The sequence below is a fragment of the Lotus japonicus genome, chromosome 2, assembly GCF_012489685.1.
Source record: "Lotus japonicus ecotype B-129 chromosome 2, LjGifu_v1.2".
Lineage (NCBI taxonomy): Eukaryota > Viridiplantae > Streptophyta > Magnoliopsida > Fabales > Fabaceae > Lotus > Lotus japonicus.
This window is the reverse complement of record NC_080042.1, coordinates 94,854,002-94,875,865: the sequence shown is the minus strand read 5'-3', so window position 1 is coordinate 94,875,865 and position 21,864 is coordinate 94,854,002. Positions and strand designations below refer to the sequence as shown.

Here is a 21,864-nt window from a genome sequence, read left to right as displayed (position 1 = left end):
GATTCAGAAGGAGCAAGATAAACTATACACATCAGGATAAGTTTTAACTCTGATACCTTATACTCTGAGTGTATTCAGTTTATTTGTTTAGAGTTGTTCATCAATATACATGGTTTTGTCATCATCAAAAAGGGGGAGATTGTAAGATCAAGATTTGGTCATGTGGTACAACTCTATGTTTTGATGATAACAAGTATTTATTTGTGGATGAACAACTATGATACTCTAATGTTTGTCTTGAGTGTTTTGACAAACAGGTTCTGATTCTGACACCAGAAGATATATTCGTCAGAAGTTCTGAAGATCAGAGGATCTGAAGATCAGAGGATCAGAAGATCTGAAGATCAGAGGATCTGAAGATCAGAAGATCTGAAGATCAGAGGATCTGAGGATCAGAGGATCAGAAGATCTGAGGATCAGAAGATCAGAGGATCAGAAGATCTGAGGATCAGAAGATCTGAAGACCAGAAGCTCTGAGGGACCAGAGGCTCTGAAGGTTCAGAAGTTCTGAAGGTCCAGAAGCAGAAGTTACGAAGGTCAGAGGATCCAAGCATCCCTCTGACTCTGATCACCAAGCTTCACAAGTTCCAACACGAAGCATAACTCTGATCAGAAGTCAATGGTTAAAGGCAAATGTCTCTATCGAGAAGTACAAGAGCGGTGTACTATTCTGAAAAGCCTACCTACCAAGGTTCAGCCACAGCAGGTTCTGGAAGTTCCAGAAATGCCCTCCAACGGTCATATTCTCTCAACAGAAATATCCTTTGCACCTTGGACTATAAAAGGCTGAAGAAAAGAAGAAAGCTAAGAAGTGAGAAAAACCAAGAGCTGCAATACAAGAAAAGATTCAAGCCTCTACTTTCTTCATCTGTTCTTATTTAGTTTACACTCAGCTTATTTAGAAGCAAACCTTTGTAAACACCAACCTCAAACAGTTGTTTGATTTTCCTTAAGGGACCGGGTAGGTCAGTATCCTTAAGAAGACTAAGAGAGTGAATCTTAGTGGTGATTCCTTTAGGAGATCAAGGTTGATCGGATCCTAGAGAAGACTAAGAGAGTGAATCTTAGTGTGAGCTAAGTCAGTGTATTGTTAGTCACTTGTAGGTTTCAAGTGCAGTTGTAACAATTATCTGATTAGTGGATTGCCTTCATTCTAAGAAGGAAGAAATCACCTTAACGGGTGGACTGGATTAGCTTGAGGGATTTATCAAGTGAACCAGGATAAAATACTTGTGTGCTTCTCTCTTCTCTCTATCTTTATCCGCTGCACCATCTATCTTAGAGAAACCGAAAAGATTTACTTTAAATCTTAAGGGGAAAGTTTTTATATTGAAAACGCTATTCAACCCCCCCTTCTAGTCGTTTTTCACACCTTCATCATCAAGCAAGTTTTCTAAAAGATTTACAACAATTAGTTTGTATGATTTCCTGATTTTTTTTCCTCTAAGGGTAGGTATTAATTCAATTAACCAACATTTGAGCTACTATTCTATACCTTATTCGTACATATTTGTATGAATTATTTGTTTATCTTTTACATGTAAGATTGCGCCGGAAATCACCCACAAGCTCCATACTTACCGTAAAGGGTGAACCAAAGTTAATATTGCAAAACTATCTAATTAATGTCTATAAGGAAGATGAAACATTAAAACATAAAAAGAAGATAATAACGACATATAAGTATTTTACTAATTAAAATTATATATTTTAGTAAATACATCATTGTATCATTTCATATATATCAAATACTCAATGATAATAATTAACAGTTAATTTGGTAAAAAAATTACCCGTGCATCGCACGGGCAAACAGGCTCTATCCTAGTTGAACTGAACAGGGAGCCTATTCTCACTCCTATTAAGTTACAAAAAGGGTGGCACGCGCATGGAGGCGAGAATACCATCGCAAGAGTGATACTTAAGGCGGTATCCACAATGACTACCGTAATCGAGAGTGGCAACAATGTACTTCTTGAAAAATATGTGACATATGTTTTCTGTTCTTGAAAAACGTTTGATAACTGATCTTAAACCTACGAAATATGAATCTATGACCTCCCCAGAAGATCAAGAAATATTTGTATGGAAAGAGGTACAAGTACAAGATCCACAATCCAACATTATATGAAAGCAAACAATGGCTGAGAAAAACATAACCGAAAACTTTGACTAAAATAATATGGTTCTCAAAAGTCCTTCGTAGTGATGTCATTTGCAAACATAATCTTCATTCATCCCAGAAGAATAATCTTCATGCTTAACTACCAAGGATGCTAAAATGTAACTGCAACTATAGCCAGCAATATATTGCAATCATAATTGTCATATAAACTGCAAATACATCATAAAGCTGATGAAGAGGGAATCTCAGGGACACTTTGTAGCCAATCCTTAAAATAGGTCTGACAGTCTACCTCCGCATGAGAGAGAGCAGCAAGTGGAGTAACAGAAATCTAAAAACCAAAAAGAAATAGTTTAGTTTGAATGAATTAAATTATTTGTTTTAGTTAAGCCCATCCATGATGGATATAGGCCTCCAGTCCATGTCTACAAAAGAAAGAAGGAAGGGAAAAGGTACAGAAATGTGAATAAGAAGTCGGTGGGAGAAGTGGAGGGATCTCATAAAAATGGACATCTGTCAGAAAGGGATTGATGAGGGAGAGTCCAAAAGCAAACAAGGAGATTGAGCATGTTTTGGAAAGTCTTCTATAATTGATTCTGAACCCAGAATCAATTTCTGGGGAGAAGCTTATGTGAGTAGCTTGAGTTTTTAAATCGACTCTGATAAAATCCAAACATGCTATGAATATGAAGGGTCTGGAGGGTAGAGGTAAAGGTGGGCATTAATTTTGGGAACATTTTTGGAGACCTGGCAAAGAAGTTTTGTCTAATACGTTCTTTACAGTTGGTTGAATTTTTTTTCCCTCTTCTATAATGAGGACAGTACTGTTCTCAGTATATTCTTTGTTATATCTACTATCAATTTCAGTTCCTATCAGTTTTATATTTATAAATACTCACATATCCTTCCTGCAGAGAGCTGTGATCCGTATCATCATCATCATCGAGTTGATAACCTCTTACCTACAAAAGTTAAAAGATTGCGACATCATTTTCACTGGGGAGACGAGGAAAGGATTAGGAAATGTCCATCTAAGAAAGGTTGTTTAGTGTTCCATATAACTTCACATCTACTAAAGATGACAAAACTGAATACTTACACTGATCTTTTTTGAATTAATCCAATCATAGCATTTTCAAGCACAATATTAAGCTATGTAGAACTTATCACAATGGGAGCAGTTCATATACAAGTAGTAGATGATAAGTTACATACGAATGAAATATCAAGAGTTTCAAGTTAATTGATAGAGAAAGGAAATGAACCCACCTCTCTCACAAATGAAAGATGTTCTGGTGATACAGATGATGCGCCAACGTTTTTAGGTGTATCTGTATCTGTATCTGTATTGGTCATGTCAGATGTCATTTTTCTTCCTTCTGTCTCAGAGGTTACTTGCTTCCATCCCATCCTGACGATACTTTTACCCTGCTTAGTCAGCTTGTAGCCCTTTTTTAGAGGTACAGCAGACAACCAAGAAATTAGTTATAAGTGATCGCATGATAAAGCAACATATCCTGCAGAGAAGTCAGCAATTGCAACCCTTTAAACTTGAACCATTTTTAGCTTCTATATGTAGGATATGAAAACACATTAAATTGAATCATTTTTGTAATAAGGGTCAACAGAAGCCCAGGGCACAAGGTTTCAGACATCATGGGGGTATGGCAAAGGTCAGATAGACTAGGGAGGTTATTTCCATACTTAGTAACCCTTTTGCACCGCTTTACAACGTCATAGTATATATTCTTGTCATTAAATCAGGGACGTATTTTTTGCTTTTTTATGCAGGACTAAATCATTGTCATCCCTAGCATTAAATTCCAGAAATCATAATAACACATAGGACTTAATCTTTCTCAACTTCTTAACAAGGAGACTTTCGTAGTCACTAGATAATAGTAGTCAACTCATTTTAAATGGCCTCAAGGGGGACAATAGACACAGTCTATGAAATATAACCATGATAGACTCTTGGAGTCAAGGTGTCATTATAGCAGACAAACAAGATTTACCCTTACAGAAATTCTGAATAAAACAAACAAAATACTTGGAACAATATTAACGTGCAAAAGTATGTTTCTCAGTTTAAACACAGTGGGACATCTTCATAGGAACATAGAACTTTGCTAGAAATTAGTCAATCTTCTTAGCTTGCCTAAACCACAGTTGTCCTTATAGGACTCTAATTCTACGATAACTACAGAAAAATTGCCTGAAATAATAATAACACAGTTAAGAATAATTGCTAAGAAATACACAAAAATCATAGAAAAAGAATATCAGCATATAATTTTTGCTTCCCCTTATCATGTATAATGTTGATTTCATAATAATATGAATTCATGTGATGATTAATCCAGCTAAACAAGGCTATCTGGCTATATCATATTAATCATTTACCACAAGCTAAACATATACATTGCAAAAGTAATTTTGATATACCTTGTGGTTAGCAACATTGTTTGGGACATCTATATTCAAAAAACATTTTTTAGGGTAGCTTTCATTCTTTATCTCAACCAGTACAGCACTTATGATTGGTATGCATACTTGTGCAGCAAGGGCGTAGTCCTGTAAATTACTCTTCCCTTTAATCCTGGACATAAAGTAACCTCCAACTAATGAAAAGATGTTGCAAATTGAAATAGTAGGATATCGATGAAAGATTATTGAAATAGATTATAATGCCAGTAACAGTAAGCAATATAATTTGAGATATTCATTCATTTACAGTTATAATTACAGGCTAACAAGGTTTCAAAATTCAATTCAAAATAAATCTTGATGATAAATCCAGCAATATAGGCACAGAAACAAGCTGCAAATATACCAGTCATATGAAATGGAGATAGAAGGTACATCATTGAAGAAGGCCTCTCGAGCCCCAGCTACGGTGCCTGAGTAAACACTGCAAAGGATCCACTCAGAACAACTATGGAAAAAAATTTCTTTCCAGAGTAATAACTATTGAAATAACTCAAGTCACAAAAAACTATTATGCAAATCATAATTGGTTTCATCTCAAATTTCAAGGAAATGGAATCATTGTTGTCTCTTCACAGTTTAGAGTGATATGTCCATTGTCATTTGGAGCCAATGAAAAAAAAAATCAACAGGTTTATTTCTGTTAAACATCCCATTATATCATTTGCAATGAAATACAAGATTCTCTACTGAGCCACTGACTGACCATGAGATAGATTTAAAGCAGCTCAAAATTATTCATAAGGAAAAAATTTAGTTTTATGGTTAGATAATTCAAATATATTCACTGTCTCTTGGCAATATGCATTTATTTTAGATTAAGAAAGGATTATTTTGTTAGATTAGACGTCTAAAAAATCGTTAAGACGCATAAAGGTAGATGAGGAAGAAAAAGTTGGTACATACATGTGATAACCGCAGTTGCTACCCTTGTTTATGCCACTGACTACCTGTGCAAATAAATATTATGCAAATCAACAACCAACTGGACTTCACTTCTTATCAGTCTATAGGAGAAGAGTTTCATTGACTTGTTATCTTGAAATGAAATTTGCACTAGTGCCAACGAGTATCAAAACATTTATAAATAACAAAATCTTTATCCAATGGGAAAAGGGTGAGCTATATCATAGTATTAATCATAGTTTGAAATGGGAGAGCAGTGCAGAGGTACCAGATCAGGTAGAGTAGGAAAGAGTGCTTTGGAAACCCCAAGAGAAGTACAATCAGCCGGAGTCCCTGCAATACAAAGCAATGATCAAACAGAGGGTTAATTCAAATCCTTATCAGTGTTTATGTAAAAACTGTTTTGAATAGAAAGAAAGAAACCAGAAACTGCAAAAGCGGAGGTTGCTCCGTCAATTTGTATTTGCTTGGCCGTGATAGGGTGGAGCCAAGTGATGCCATGACTGACAGCTGATTTCTCACTGCAACCAAAATGAATGATCCATAAAATTCACATTCACATTCACATTGAAGAAACCAATTGAATTGATGATAAAATGGTACTTACCTATCAGGAGCGCAGACAAGAATATTGAAAAGATTGGTGGTGACGAGGGAGTGAACCAGAGCTCTCAAACCAGGAGCATCGATTCCGTCGTCGTTCGTGATCAGAATCGTCGCTCGCTTACTCTCTTCCATCAGAATCCTCGCCCGCTTACACTCACTCTTCCACTGCGGATACTATAGTATACTCACTCAACTATGTATGCATTTTTCGAAAAATGATAAATATTGGTTATATTGATCATTTAAAATATAGTGATTTTACTTAAGGTATATTTTGAGTGATTTCGACAACACTAGAAGAAAAAAAATTTGGTGTATATCAATAATGTTTGGATGTTTAAAAATTAAAATTAACCAACCAATATAAATATACCAGTGTATTTTTTAAGTCAAAATGCATTAAAAAAGCACAAGGGATTTTATTTAAAATGAACGGTGTGTCAATTTCTCATTCGATAGCTTGTAAGCAATTTTTTTATCTTAATAAAACCAGTAATTGTTCACGGAAAAATCCTAAGACGAAGTCAGTGGGATAGACGCACAGTTAAGCCTTGACATTTCTCTATAAAAAGACAAACATGCTTTTACCGGTTATGGAGGAGCCCCTTATACAATCGAGATTTCCATAAAATACAATTAATGAGATGGAGGGAATGAAGCAATTAGGGAGGAGATCACGTAATCACAATTAATGAGATGGAGGGAATGAAGCCTCTATATATATATTCTCTCCTACCCACCACCCCTAGCTTGGAATGGTCCATGCCACTTCACTGCATGCCAAAAAAAAAAACCCACGTTGTAGTTGTTAAATTCAACACACAAGGTCTTAGAAAATGTTGGTGGATTTGATGTCTCTGGATGGTCAAAGGTTTATTGCTTTCGTGAAGAAATTGCACTGCATACGCGATCTGAATGGCGATTTCCATACGTTTAGGCCATCTTGGTGATGGAGCATGTCATGAAGAGAGCCATTGGGCATGAGCTCCATCACAATGACCTTGTTCTTGTGCTTGCTATGTTCATAACTGCTTGTCCTATAAATTTAACCACATGAGGGCTTTCTTGTTGAGCGACTGTTTGTCCTGCCCCTAGCTAGATTTTATTTGGGATTTATGGTTCCTCTCCAGATCCCTGCTCATTGCTGTTGAAATCGGTTTTACATTACTGATTAGCAATTAGATTAGATAGTCTTGATGCATTCTTATTCTTTCTTACAGGCTACATATATATAGAAGAATATTTAAAAAAAATTACTTCACCAACTGGATTTCAATCATGTTTTATTCATTTGTTAACTACTTCATCTTTAGTTCTAGCTTCTAAGCACAACATAGATATAGCAGATAGAACAAAAGAAAGTGGAAGAGTTGAAAAACAAAGTGGAAGCAATTCTATGACCTAGTTTGGTACTCTGCCTTTAAAGGATAAACTAGGGATCTATTGTAGAATCTGCATTCTTTCTAATAGAGCAGTTACGAGTTCAGCTCAAAATACTAGTTAGTAGGGTAGATATGTGTACTATGCGAAGTATTAGCATAGTGTACACATATATGAACACTACTACTAACCAATATTCTAAGCTGAACTCATAACTACTCTATTACTTTCATTTAAGTATTATAGTTTTTCATTTTGTACAATTTAATAGAAAGTAAAATCAACAATATTATTTAAAACGGGGGAGACAGACTGCTTGGTATTTTAACAAAAAGATATTAGATGAGATAAAATGTGAAAGCATAATTATATTAACATTTCTTAAAGATAGACTAAGCAGTTCCTCAAAACAGAAAATACAATCAAGATAATATTAACAAGCATATTCTCAATTTAAGATCAGGTCAGGTATGTCCAATTTAAGAAAGCCAACAAACACAGCCAAGAGGTCTGCTATCACCATGAACCATGGTCCAATAAACTCACAAGGGTATCCATCAATAAGAAATTAAGACTAAACCCCAGATGTATACGTACATGTATTTTAAACATAGTTCATTGGTTTCATGCAATGGAGAGAGAAGAAGCATTCAACAGAAACCAACACTTCAGGCAGGGACAGAATCAGAGGGGGCAAAAATTTAACATATTAAATAAAATTAACAGTCACTAGTAAAAAAAAGGCAGTACAAAAATTTTATGGAAGGCGGAAATAATATTTTTTAGGCATGTCAAATATATTTTAAATATTCCTAATAGTCATGATTCTCAACAATTGTGATTATTTAGACTAACACATCCAGGGGCGTAGGAAAAGCTCCTCACACCAAAATTGCCAGTACGTTCTAGTGAACTTGTCATAACAAAGCTGCAAGTCAAGTGAAAACAGCAAAATAAGTTTGAAAACCCAATGAAACATTTTTCCCGATACTGGAACAAAGGAGAAGATAGAAAGAGTTACCTGCATTATGATGATCCCAAAAAGCAAACTCTGTCTCAAAAGAATTAAGAGAATCTATTGAAACTATCATTTGAAGCTTCCTGTCAAACAGTAACCATAACCATTAAGACAAATATTTAAAATTGAAAAAATAACATTTGGAGAAAAATGATGTAAGAAAATCAAAACCCAGGAACCGCATGAAAGCTGCCGATCGTAATATGAAATATTTTTGAAATAGCAAAGTAGAGACGAAAGAAAAAGAAAAACTGAAAGTAAAAGAGCAAGAAATAATAGTTTTTTTTGTGAGAGAGCAAGAAAAAGATGCAGTTTGAATAAAATGAAATTAAAGAAGAAACGCAGGAAGAGAGAGCAAGAAAGATCTTTGAGAAATAAGGATGAGATAGAATGAAAGCTTAGATAATATACAGTGTAGTCTGAGAGAAATTGGGGAAATAGAAATAAAAGAAAGAATAGAGGCGTGTTTGTGAAGCTCCCTGGCTGTGGAAGAGAAAAAATAGAAGCACATACGATAGAGACGTAGTAGTTGCTGGACAGATTTAATATTACTGAAGATGAAATGTATAAAAAAAGGGGAATACCAGTACCTTTGGTAACATTCACCAATAATCCCGGCAGGAGCATAGCCCATCTTTAAAGTGGTGGAACCTTTTAGCATCTCGAATGATGAACTCTCTTCCCACAATCTTAGAAATAATCTTCAGTGCAGTATGGCAATCACCGCAAACACGGAGATTCTTAATCACCCTAATAGGAGAGCGAGCAGAACTGCTAATCAGACCATAAGCAACAGCAAGTCTCTCACTGTGAGCAAGAAGAGCATCTTCTTTGCTTTCCTGGTCAATGTCATGCAGCACAAACTTTACCTCTGGAATATAGCCAGCTTCTTTCATTTGTGTCCTCAGACCTCTAAGAAGAGCATAAATCTTGTCATTTTCAGGATGAGAAGTATCTCCTGCTCGATATTCATGGACTCGGCTCCTAACTTCTAGCAGATTTTTACTTGCTAATTTCTTTTCTCTCTCTTTTATCGAGTCTGAAGGTTCTACCGGTAAAAGGCCAACCTTTGACTCCTCATTCAAGAGAGTGGGATCCAGCTGCTCAACTAGTTCAGCACAACGATCGCCGAGCTCAGTGTTTCCATGAACTCTACAAAAATTCATCAAAGTCTTCCATACATCAACACTTGGTTCAATTGGCATCTTTTCAATGAATTCAAAGGCTTCATCAAGATGCCCAATACTACCAATCATGTCTACTACACTGACAAAATGAGCCATAGATGGTACAATTCCATAATCCTTGCTCATGGATTCAAAGTGCAGCATTCCCTCATCAAGATCTCCCAGCATACTGCATACAGCAAAAACCGCAATGAACATCTGACCATCAGGTTGTCCCAATTTTTTAAATTGAGTGAATAGATCAATTGAGTCTTCTGCAAACCCATTCTTAGCAAGTTGCGTTATCATAGTATCCCAAGTAGTCAAATTGCGCTCTGGCATATTATCGAACACCTTGATTGCGTCATCTACAGAACCGCATTTAAAATACATTTCCAGTATTTTATTGTAGGTGCTAACTTCTAGAGGTGACAGATGTGACAAAGCATGACTGTGTACAGTCCTTGCCTCTTCAAGAGATTTAGCTTCTGCACACTGATGCATCAATCGCAAATATCGAGGCAAATCCACATGAATTTGAAGCTTAACCAACAATTCCAAAACTTCAACTGCTTCCTTCAGTTTTCCCTCCATGCAGAAACCATCTAGCTCCTCAAGTGTACCTCTATATGGATTATCAGTAGATGCCTCAACTGATTCGCCATCAGGCTTTGCATTACTTGATAGATGAGAGCCAGCAATTGATCTCTGCACACCATCCAAGTTTGGAGGATACCGACCATCTATTAGACTCTGCTGAAATTGTCCATAACCCGAGTGCTTCCGTGATTGCCACGAAGGACTCGTGTTCTGAGTGAGGTCCCCTTGAATATTTCCCTGGTACTCTAAAGGCCTAGGTGAACTAAATGCATTGGGATGTTGCACCCTTTGCCCAGGTTCTCGTGTATCATTATGTTTCTCGACAAAAGCATTTGGATGCATCCCAAATCCCCTAGAATTATCCACTACCCCAACATCCTGTGGCACTTTCGCGTTGCTTTGACCGTAGTACCCATTGACACTTCCATTATGCGCAGCCAAATTACTTTGAGCTACATTTTGGTAAGCATGACTATTCCTATAAGACTGACCTGCACTTTGGTGATGAGACCCAGCACTATTTTGTTGATCCCCACCAGAATAGTGAAAATCACACCTTTGAGCAGAAGCAGTGCAAAATGTGTTAAGGCCTTTGACAGAATCCGCAATCTCACATTTTGAGAACTGCCTCAAAAGAGAATTAATTGTAACTAGTGAGGCACTCCTGGAAGACATTATTTGGGACTTAGCATAATCTGCAAAAAGGGACAAATTGGAATAAATAAAAAAAAATCAGTGGTATATTATGAGGGAGAAAACCAAGCAATCACTCAAGACTAACAGTAATCTACTCACATATAGAATTCCAAGCAGATTGAATAATCAATGCTATCCTATGAATTACAATGAAATCCTAGAATACACATTCAGTCACATCATCAGGAAAATCACGCAACAGAAAAACCCCAACCGAACAAACCAAGGGGTCGCTCTTGCGAAAGTGATAAAACCCCAATAAGGGTTTCAAATGTTCAAACACAGAGGTTAGATTTTTACTTAGCTCTTGCACCCCAACAACAGAATCAAAAGAGGTGACGATTCATGAGAAGAATAAATGGCATACGATGTTCAATGAAACAAAAGATAAGAAAAACAGCATGAAAAATGAAGGAAAAACCCAACTGTACCAAGAGTGGCGAAAGGGAGAAGAGAAGCGACTTTGAAGAGCAAAATTAGGTTCCTCGTATCTTTACTTGTTCATGTCTCAGCAAAATAAAGGAAAATTGAAAAATGAAACAAAAATAAAATAAACAATAATCTCTTTTTTATTGTTTTGTAATTTTATTTCTCTAAAAAAAAATTTAACTTCGCTTTGAAAAAAAAATAATTGTAGCTTTTTTTATCATAAAATAATTGTAACTTTGATTATTTATTAGGGTTTGGTAACCGAATGGCGAATAGAGCATAACACTATGGAATATAACACAATTAATATAATCAAACAATAATATTTTGTGTATTTGTTGGTTCACATAAAGTATAATTTGGACTAGATGTGCGAGTCCGTTAAGAAACTAATGTAATGATTGTCTAATTAAAGTGATTGTTTGATGAAAAGACTGTTTTTCACAATGCAAACTCTAACTCTAAAGACAGTTTAAAAGATAACAAACAATAATTTCTCTACTATAATTTATATCCAGTGTTATTAAACATGAACCAATGTAACCAAAAAAGAAGAAGAAGAAGATAACAAAAAAACTTCAACCAATAGTCAACTCGATTTCGATATTAAGTCAATGAGTCGATGGTTAAATCACTAAGTTATCGGTCGAACTAGTTGACCATGTATATATAAAAATAACAACATGAGGCATGAGTTAATTTATTTAACAATTTCATATTCCAAATTTAAATCATTACCACTACACAAGCTTTTAATTAAACAACGAATAAATCTTAGCAAAACCTGGAGAGTGAAGGGCTAAACCCATACACATCATGACCTATAACATATAAATTATTATCATAATAATAATAGTTATTATTTCTAAAAGACTCAAAGCCTCCAACCATATTTTTTTTATCTTAAAAATATATTTTTTCAAACTTATAGAAGTTTTATAGTTCATGCTTATAGAACAAACATATGTCGTCTCATCGTCATGTTTACGCTTTTTTTTTTATTTGAGACCTCATGATCGTGCTTGGAGGGTGGAGTTGAAACACACTCTTCAGGAAGGTAATGCTTGTGTATATTTCTTGGGCAAGTATGGTGTTTGGCAAGGAAAGCCTTTGGTTGCTATTTCAATCCCTTTAGGGAATTAGCACTTTGTTGCTAGTGGATGAGATGAGTATCTCTTTTGTGAGGAAAAGGAGTAAGAAATGATGAAGGGAGAATCCTGTAGGATTTGCCATTGGTGAACTAGAAGTAGTAAGGAAGACTTTGAATCCTTGAGTTAAAATCCCTTGCTTTTCTATTTTTGTCGATACACTATATTACTTTAAAATTCCCTGGCTTTACTTTTTTTACCAAAAATATGAACAGGCCCAGTAAGCTGAGCGAGCTCATCAGCCTAGAACCGACAACATCAGTTCATGTTGCAGAGAAAATAAAACTGTATAAACAGTCACGAAAGCCGTTCTGATTCCGCCACGTCAACGAGATGTGAGATTAAACCATCAAGAACCGTCAGATTCAACCAAAGAGAATTTTTGGAGGGAAATTAATAAAGTAAATAAAACATAAAAAGGGGCAAGACACTGTTCCTTTTCTTCTTTTAGTATTTTTATTTAACCTTTTTTCTTTTTTATCGATTATTGATATTAATTTATGCGCTCATCTACAAATCCAAACCCAGAAAAAATCACCCTTATTTCCTTGTTCTCTCTCTCTCTCTCTCTCTCTCTCTCTCATTCATTTTCCTCAATTTCTCTCTCTCACACCCTCGTCGGGATCGCTTTCGATTTTCCGGCGAGAAACTGCGTCGTCGCACTCGCATAATCATTGACTGGATCGATGAATTTTCCCATCGAGGTAAGGGTCTCTTGAATTCTTGCTTTGGTATGCGGAATCTGTGGCATTCGGATTGTTTTTGCTTCAGATCTGGGCTTTAGGGTTTGGTAATTTGGGGGGTTTTTGGTAGATGGAACCGGGCATGAGATCAGGTAATTCTGGGGCTGTGGTGAAGAATAGAAACTCCTCTGGTTGTTTAATTGTTCGAAAGAAAGGGGATGGGTTGGGTGGTGCTGCTGCTGCCACTGCTGCTGGGGTTGGTTCTTCCAACTCTCGGAAGCTCTATGAATCCATGAAAAGGCCTAACATCAACAACGTGCCCTTTACTGATTCTGAATCAAGCGATGAGTTGTCATTGCCGATGCCGAAGCGCCATGTTAGAAGGCTTGGCCCTGAGACTATTAGGGTCGGTAATAGTGGTATGATAGGTAGGAGTGAAGTTATTAGCAAGAGGGGTAGAATGGAACAACAAGTTAGGGGCAATGGGGAAGGTATGATTGCGGAGGATGGCTTGGACTGGAGGGAGAGGAAACGTGGTAGATTGGATATGAATGTGAGTGATTACGGTGAACATGAAGGTATGGATGTGGAGAAAATGAGAAGGAGGCGTTATGAGGATAGTGGAGTTGGTTTCGCAGGAGGAAGGTTTATGCCGCATTCTGCTAGAGGTGGTGTTGACAGGGAGTTTGAAACTGGGTCAAGCAGACACATAGCTGATATGAGAAGGAGCTTGTATTATGACAGACCGAGTCCGAGCGGCGTATATCCGGGGGATAATGTTGATCACAATAGGTTTCAGATGAACCGGGATGGAACTCATCTGCCTCAACCCTTGATGAGGGAGAGGTTTAATTCAGATAAACCCATTCGGATTCAGGGGAAAAATGGTGTTTTGAAGGTAATGGTTAATAGGAAGAAGGTGGGTATGCCATTAGAACACTATGATATTCGCAAACCAGTGGATAGCAATCAAAGGTTTGATCTTAGCAGACCAGTGGACAGCAAGCAAAGGTTGAAGACTGAAGGGACTCCGAGGAGGAATGTTCTGAGTCATCCTTCGTCATACTCGGAGGCAAAACCTGTTGAGAAACCAGCATTACTTGGCAGGCCTGAGAAGAAACAGATAGCATCAAGAAAATCATTATCAATTAAGGACACTAAGCATGATCGGTGGGATTCAGATAACAGTGACAGATCGTTGAATCCAGGAATGGTAAATGCTGAAGCTCACAGGCCTGCAAAGAGGATAATCTCTGAGATTGAGCAGACTCCTGTGCATGAAAATGTCCCAACTACAACAACAAAAGACGGAAAAATCAAGCGTGGTAGTGGCACGGAAAAACAGAAACTGCGAGAAAAAATAAGGGAGATGCTGCTGAATGCAGGTTGGACCATAGACTATCGACCTCGAAGAAATAGGGACTATCTGGATGCAGTTTACATTAATTCATCAGGTACTGCCTATTGGTCTATCATCAAGGCCTATGAGGCACTTCTAAAGCAAACTGGTGATGGTGTTAATGAGGCCAAGCCCACAGGGGATAGTTCTTCTTTTGCTCCTATTGCAGATGACGTGCTTAGTCAGTTGACAAGGAAAACTAGGAAGAAAATGGAGAAAGAATTAAAGATGAAGAAAAAGAAAAAATATGATTGTAAAAGTGATGGTGAAAAAGAGCCTCACATAAGAAGATCCACCAGCAAGAAGCATGATATGAACAGCATGGATAGTGATAGCAATGAGGAGAAATTAAGCTCCTTTATAAAGCAGCAGCAGGGAAGTAAGTCAATGAAAAATAAATTGATTGAAAATACCATTGTCAGTGCTAGCTCTAAAAGCCAGAACGCAACTGATCACTCAAACGATGGGATGGAAAAACCATTGGCTGGATGTAGTCCTCATCTTCTAAATGGACAACAGAGTAGAAAAGATGGAAGATGTGCCTTGTTAGCTCGTAGTTCTAACGAGGGATTAAATTCAGAATCTGATGGATTTATCCCATATACGGGTAAACGGACAGTGCTTTCCTGGTTGATTGACTCCGGGACTGTAGAGTTAAGAAAAAAGGTTCAATACCGGAGACGGAAAAAAGTGCTGCTGGAGGGGTGGATCACAAGAGACGGCATTCATTGTGGCTGCTGTAGTAAGATCCTCACAGTTTCAAAGTTTGAGCTTCATGCAGGAAGCAAATTGCGGCAGCCATATCAAAATATATTTTTGGAATCTGGAGTTTCTCTTTTACAATGCCAGATAGATGCATGGAATAAGCAAGACAATTCTGGGAAAATTGGTTTCAATTCAGTGAATACCAATGGTGATGATTCAGATGATGATACTTGTGGAAAATGTGGAGATGGAGGTGATTTAATCTGCTGTGATGGCTGTCCATCAACATTTCATCAGAGCTGCCTGGATATACAGGTATTTGTTCATATTTTATTCAGCCTATGGCATGTGGTTCTTAGCATATTGTTGGTACAGGTTATTGATTTCTGTATGGTTTTACATGGCTCTTTTTAAATTGTAGCATATTGAATTTATGCTTCCCTTTCAAACACTTTTTTGTTTGTCTTCTTTTATTTTGGGGTTGTGGAAGAGTGACAATAATATTTCAACTTTGTTGCTATGAAATTAAGGGTAGTGAAGAAAGAATTACCTTTCCTATGATAGTTTTTATGCCTAAGGTAGCCTATTGACAATAATTGTACTTGTGACTTAATTTCTTTTATTTCTAGATGGTATGTTGAATGGTTTTCTCATAAAATTAGACTCTAGTGTTACTACAAAAACTAGCATGATATTGGACACTTTGATGTGAGGTTTTGACTAGTTGCAATCGCAACTGTACCTTATTTTAGCAACTGAGTTGATTTTTTAGTTATTACAGGAGGATGTTTTTCTTTATGAGGAACTCACTTATTTTTCGTGCAGATGCTTCCTCCAGGTGAATGGCATTGTCCAAATTGTACCTGTAAATTTTGTGGAATTTCCTCTGGAGCTTCGAAAAAAGAAGTTGATACACCTGTGCATGTTCTAAATACGTGCAGCTTGTGTGAGAAAAAATGTATTCATTTTCTCTTGATTATATTCCATCTTGTTCTTTATTGTTTTTTGGCCCTTACCTCCCTTCTTTTTTATTTTTTTAACCTTGTTTATTACATAACTTTCTATTTATGTAGACCATTCCTCTTGTACTACGGAGATGGATGTCCTTCCTGATAACTTCAATACATCCGGCCTTTCTTTCTGTGGGAAAGAGTGCAAAGAGGTGCCACTTGTAGACGTATCTTCTGGTTTTGAATGTTTTACTCAATTGCCTGATGAATCTATATGTATTTATCGGACCATTTTCCATCTATCTATTTAGTTATAAACCAGCATGCATGAGTACTACTTTTGCTTGTACAATAGTTTATAGAATGTGCTTTGAGAAGTTTAGAATTTTATTTTTTGGCTAAAAAGCACTTTTGGCCCCTGATGTTTCAAGTTTGTGCAAATTCTGACCCTACTCTATTTTTGTCGATGTTTCTACCCCTCATGTTTTCAAACAGTGCATCGTCTACCCCTCATGTTTTCAAACAGTGCATCGTCTACCCCTCATGTTTTCAAACAGTGCATCGTCTACCCCTCATGTGTATTTTAATGCTTGTTTAAATGAAAAATGACAAAAGAAAATTTGTGTATTTTATTGTTTGTTAAAATGAAATGTGATGAAACAAGTGATAGTAGAATCTGAAATCAGGGGGAGAGAGAGAGAGAGACAGAGAGACAGAAAACTGATTTGTATTGCCTGATTTGTTACAATGAAGAAGCTTCCCTTATATAGGAGCATGTAGCTTGCAAAGCAAGCTTCTAATCCTAACAGATTCCTAACTGCCTAACAGATTCACAACTGCATGTGTCCAGCTGGCACTGCTCACAACTACACCTAACTCGATATTTTCTATATCATATACACTTATAACAAGAAGAAATAATAGTTTCGAGTGCTACTGCGCTAAGCTGAGACTCTGAATTATGTACACAAACATTTCTGACTCATGTCTGTATCCTTTACAGCTTTTTGAGCACTTGAAGAAGTTCCTTGGTACCAAGCATGAACTAGAAGCAGGCTTTTCCTGGTCTCTTATTCATAGAACGGATGGAGACTCAGATGTGGGTATTACGGGAATAACCCAAAGGGTGGAATGCAATTCCAAGCTAGCTATTGCACTGACTGTGATGGACGAATGCTTTTTACCTGTTATTGATCGAAGGAGTGGGATCAATTTAATCCACAACGTTTTATATAATAGTGGGTAAGCACAAATTTGTACATTATGAATGGACCATATATTTGCTTCCTTTCATTTATTTATGATCTTCATTTTTATTGTTTCAGTTTTTTAATGTTATCTAAGTGCATGATGTTGACTTTTTGCTAATTTAAGTAGGAAGAAAAGTAAGATATTAGAAAGTTGGGAGAGTAGAAGTTTGGGGTGGAGTTGTCATTTGCTTCCTTATATAACCTCACATTTTGAATTTTCTTATAGAATGGCCGGCCAACATTGAGCTCAAAGTGCCATTAAATCCAAATTAAGATGCATAATTTCTTCATTGACAGATTTTTTTTCTCTACTTTTTCAGATCAAACTTCAGTCGGTTGAATTATCGTGGATTTTACACTGCTATTTTGGAGCGTGGGGATGAAATCATTTCTGCAGCATCTATCAGGCACTAAGAATCAAACTTTGTCATCTTTTTTTTGGGGGGGGGGGACTTATGTTGCCTTACTTATTTATTGGATATCTGTCCTTTTCTTTTGAAGAGAAAAATATGCAGAAACAGTAGAAAGTTGGGAGAGTAGAAGTTTTTTTTGTTGCTATTGGATTGAAAGCTTATGTGTTCACCATATGTACCATGGAGAAGTTAGGGGGACTAAAGAGAAAATTGAAAATAATAACTGACAATTGAATGGAGAATAAGAAATAATTATTGCTGTAGATATTGAGAGAATTTGTTTTAATCACATGCGAAGAGAATGGAATTCTTAGTTGATTAAGATATTCATCAGCCACACTTCAGTCGCTTAACAGAGAGCTTTTCCGTATTGATCTGTTTGATTTGCTCTAATATCTGTTACACTACTTTAACTTCATATTTGTTCCTCACATTATTAGTTGGTTAGAATGTGTTAGAAATTGCAAAAATTTTAGTGAGGAGGAAAAGGCTTCATAAGTTCGGTTGGGTCACCACTTGCTCTGGTTCCCAAATTTCTTTCAGATATAGCATATTCACTTTTACTGATTACCTGAAAAGGACAGTAAAAGGCTATGATCTCTCTCTCTCATAATCAATATCTGTGCAATTATTTTTTTCTTGCCAATGTGAGTAAATGGGATATACTTGTAAGTAAGTACTTTACTATCTTGTCTTAGGTTCCATGGAACTAAGTTAGCAGAGATGCCATTTATTGGGACTCGCCAAATGTATAGGCGCCAGGGGATGTGCCGCCGGCTTTTTTCTGCAATTGAATTGGTAAACCTTTAATTGTTCTTTGTGATTTTTCATGCAGCTGATATATATTTGAAATTTTGGTGGGGGCCTGTCTGCATACAACTTTTCATGACATTGACATGTTCCTGTCTTATTTGTTCCTCCTCTGTTTGTAGGTTCTTTGCTCTTTGAAGGTTGAAAAACTGGTTGTTCCAGCAATTACTGAATTCCTGCATACATGGACTACAGTTTTTGGCTTCACACATCTGGAGGAGTCACTCAGGAAAGAAATTAAGTCATTGAATATGTTGGTCTTCCCTGGTATAGATATGTTACAGAAGCTGTTAGTGGAGCAGGGAAAATATGAGAGGAATACAACAGCAGCAGGTGTTGATCCTGTATTGATTCATTTATATATTTGTTTAAATTTCTAAAAATTACCTTGGCCTGTAGATAAGTTTCACTTTTTTTATTCTAACAGGTTTGGAGAAAATGAGAAATGAAGACGATGTTTTTATCAAGACCAAAATGTCAAACAAGTCAGATATGGATTCCTTAGCTCTTGATGATCCTCATGGAAGTGATGATGCTAGTTCAGATCCCGACGATGAGATGGATGATGAATACAGTGATGCTTCTCTAGAACTAAATAACCAGGTTCCGGTTGACAGAACTTTGTATCCCAAATCTCATTCTGAGGAAAGGTTATCTGATTCAGTCTCAGATAAATGTGTTTCTCCCAAGACCAGTGATGGTGCGCCTGAAATGAAAAACAAAGTAGTGATGGCTCCTTCTGTACATGATCTGAATCCTTCTTCCAAATATCAATCCAAATCTCATTCTGAGGAAAGGTTATCTCATTCAGTTTCAGATAAATGTGTTTCTCCCAAGACCAGTGATGGTGCACCTGAAATGAAAAACAAAATAGTGATGCCTCCTTCTGTACATGATCTGAATCCTTCTTCCAAATCTCATTCTGAAGAAAGGTTATCTGATTCAGTTTCAGATAAATGTGTTTCTCCTAAGACCACTGATGGTGCGCCAGAAATGAAAAACCAAATCGTGTTGACTCATTCTGCTCATAAACTGAATCCTTCTTCTTCCAAATGTCAATCCAAATCTCATTCTGAAGAAAGGTTATCTGATTCAGTTTCAGATAAATGTGTTTCTCCCAAGACCAGTGATGGTGGGCCAGAAATGAAAAAGCAAATAGTGTTGGCTCCTTCTGTTCATAAACTGAATCCTTCTTCTTCCAAATGTCAATCCAATTCTCATTCTGAAGAAAGGTTATCTGATTCGGTTTCAGATAAATGTGTTTCTCCTAAGTTCAGTGATGGTGTGCCAGAAATGAAAAACCAAATAGTGATGGCTCCTTCTGCTCATAAACTGAATTCTCTTTCTTCCAAATCTCATTCTGAAGAAAGGTCATCTGATTCAGTTTCAAATAAATGTGTTTCTCCTGACACCAGTGATGGTATACCAGAAATGAAAAACCAAATAGTGAGGGCTCCTTCTGTTCATAAACTGAATCCTTCTTCTTCCAAATCTCATTCTGAAGAGAGGTCGTCTGATTCAGTTTCAGATAAACGTGTTTCTCCTAAGACCAGTGATGGTGCACCAGAAATGAAAAAACAAATAGTGATGGCTCCTTCTGTTCATGCACTGAATCCTTCTTCTTCCAAATCTCATTCTGAAGAGAGGTCGTCTGATTCAGTTTCAGATAAATGTGTTTCTCCTGAGACCAGTGATGGTGCACCAGAAATGAATAACCAAATAGTGATGGCTCCTTCTGTTCATGCACTGAATCCTTGTTCTTCCAAATCTCATTCTGAAGAGAGGTCGTCTGATTCAGTTTCAGATAAATGTGTTTCTCCTAAGACCAGTGATGGTGCACCAGAAATGAAAAACCAAATAGTGATGGCTCCTTCTGTTCATGCACTGAATCCTTCTTCTTCCAAATGTCAGTCCATTTCTCTGAATGACACTTCTGTGAGCAGTCAACCATTGGATGTTCCCAAATGCCATGAAGTTCAAGCTTTGACTCAGGAAACTGCTTGTTCTGATCCATGTTCATTGGAAGTCCGGGACAGTAAATGTCACTCATTCACTGGTATGAATTGTGATTCGTCAGAGCTCGACATAAATCGAGCGTTGGATTCTCAAGTGGCAGACGATAATCATGCTTCTAAAGATGTTAATATGACTGATGCCAATGAGGTTCTTGAAGCTGTTCCTTCAGGGAATTGATCTGAAGAGAATAGTACCAAGGAGAACACTCATAATGTAGATTCCTACTATTCTGATCTCAATCGTGTAGATGACAGTTTGTTGCAATTAAGATCTTATTTCAACTGTCCGCAGTTGGAAAGTTGAACACAGGAGTTGGTGAAATTAATTTGATGAGAATGGTGTTAGTGCTTCCTGTGTTTATTCCAAGACTGATCCAGTCTGACAGAATGTTCCAGTCTGCGTTATTGCTGATGATGCCCTCAATAGTTCTCTTTCCAGAACTTCAATGCCTTGTTTACAAACCAATTTTCAAGGCTTTGGTGCTTGTGTTTCATGCTTTGATCTGGATTGTAGGAATAAATTCTATTGATTTCAAGGGAAATATTGTTTGCTCCCTTGTGTTATCAATTAGTGTAAAATTTTCAAGGTTCTATGTAGTTAACTTCATTTTATGTGAATGTTTCTTCTGTCTTGAAGATATAATGGCATCCAACACTAGATCATGTAACTAAGAGTCAGTCTGCTGATGCATCCTTTGAGTTACTTTATGTGGTTTTGCACCTCTTTATATTTGAATCAGGTAGAGTGGGTTTTGTTTCAGTTTAAAGCATTTGTGTTGCTCAATACCCACTATCATTCATCACATGACATCAACAGCTTAAGCCTTTGAGCATTTGTTTTACATGGATTACCAGTATAGTGATCATCTCTCTGGCTTGTTTATATCTAGTGAGAAATTGATAGAAGCAAGAAAGTATGTATACATGACTGTCTAATTTTTTGGGTCCCTTTTCTTTCACAAAGAACTCCAATGACGATTGTTCTCTCAATTTTTTTTTGACAATTCTTCTGATTAGTCTTTTATTTTGTACTTTTTATTTTCTGTGATAAAGTTAATCTTAGAAGTTATTACAGCTA

The 21,864-nt window shown here is 36.7% G+C and overlaps 3 protein-coding genes across 5 annotated transcripts; 1 reads left to right on the top strand and 2 right to left on the bottom strand.

The window, feature by feature from the left end:
- Positions 1 to 2,044: 2,044 nt before the first annotated feature.
- LOC130741400 (uncharacterized) lies at positions 2,045 to 6,325 on the bottom strand. Its single transcript, XM_057594290.1, has 9 exons — positions 6,126 to 6,325; positions 5,942 to 6,039; positions 5,787 to 5,851; positions 5,519 to 5,562; positions 4,959 to 5,036; positions 4,571 to 4,724; positions 3,395 to 3,574; positions 3,025 to 3,087; positions 2,045 to 2,456 (listed from the first exon to the last, which is right to left on the bottom strand). Exons 1-9 carry the CDS (start codon positions 6,254 to 6,256, stop codon positions 2,346 to 2,348), a joined length of 924 nt encoding a protein of 307 aa, XP_057450273.1. The 5' UTR covers positions 6,257 to 6,325; the 3' UTR covers positions 2,045 to 2,345.
- Positions 6,326 to 8,191: 1,866 nt separating this feature from the next.
- LOC130741399 (pentatricopeptide repeat-containing protein At4g32450, mitochondrial-like) lies at positions 8,192 to 11,512 on the bottom strand. Of its 3 annotated transcripts, none has more exons than XM_057594288.1 (4): positions 11,411 to 11,512; positions 9,113 to 10,983; positions 8,526 to 8,605; positions 8,192 to 8,432 (listed from the first exon to the last, which is right to left on the bottom strand). In XM_057594288.1, the coding sequence occupies exon 2, from the start codon at positions 10,961 to 10,963 to the stop codon at positions 9,125 to 9,127; it is 1,839 nt and encodes a 612-aa protein (XP_057450271.1). In that variant the 5' UTR covers positions 10,964 to 10,983; positions 11,411 to 11,512; the 3' UTR covers positions 8,192 to 8,432; positions 8,526 to 8,605; positions 9,113 to 9,124. The 3 variants fall into 3 exon arrangements, with proteins under 3 accessions (XP_057450271.1, XP_057450270.1, XP_057450272.1); XM_057594287.1 differs by having other exon boundaries at positions 11,416 to 11,506; XM_057594289.1 differs by lacking the exon at positions 11,411 to 11,512 and adding an exon at positions 11,084 to 11,388.
- Positions 11,513 to 13,075: 1,563 nt separating this feature from the next.
- Positions 13,076 to 21,546, top strand: LOC130741398 (uncharacterized). The gene is made up of 8 exons (XM_057594286.1): positions 13,076 to 15,663; positions 16,174 to 16,306; positions 16,422 to 16,510; positions 17,302 to 17,540; positions 17,869 to 17,955; positions 18,660 to 18,759; positions 18,894 to 19,104; positions 19,199 to 21,546. The coding sequence occupies exons 1-8, from the start codon at positions 13,375 to 13,377 to the stop codon at positions 20,962 to 20,964; spliced, it is 4,914 nt and encodes a 1,637-aa protein (XP_057450269.1). The 5' UTR covers positions 13,076 to 13,374; the 3' UTR covers positions 20,965 to 21,546.
- Positions 21,547 to 21,864: the final 318 nt, after the last annotated feature.

What these genes read in the sequence shown, in the direction of transcription:
- LOC130741400 (XM_057594290.1), bottom strand. Translation starts at nt 6,256, where the DNA reads ATGGAAGAGAGTAAGCGAGCGACGATTCTGATCACGAACGACGACGGA. An exon ending in CTCCGCTTTTGCAGTTTCTG is followed by an intron (nt 5,852 to 5,941) that starts GTTTCTTTCTTT and finishes TTTGTATTGCAG; the next exon opens with GGACTCCGGCTGATTGTACT. An exon ending in ACAATGTTGCTAACCACAAG is followed by an intron (nt 3,575 to 4,570) that starts GTATATCAAAAT and finishes CCTCTAAAAAAG; the next exon opens with GGCTACAAGCTGACTAAGCA.
- LOC130741399 (XM_057594288.1), bottom strand. Translation starts at nt 10,963, where the DNA reads ATGTCTTCCAGGAGTGCCTCACTAGTTACAATTAATTCTCTTTTGAGG.
- LOC130741398 (XM_057594286.1), top strand. Translation starts at nt 13,375, where the DNA reads ATGGAACCGGGCATGAGATCAGGTAATTCTGGGGCTGTGGTGAAGAAT. An exon ending in CAGCTTGTGTGAGAAAAAAT is followed by an intron (nt 16,307 to 16,421) that starts GTATTCATTTTC and finishes CTATTTATGTAG; the next exon opens with ACCATTCCTCTTGTACTACG. An exon ending in GAGGAATACAACAGCAGCAG is followed by an intron (nt 19,105 to 19,198) that starts GTGTTGATCCTG and finishes TTATTCTAACAG; the next exon opens with GTTTGGAGAAAATGAGAAAT.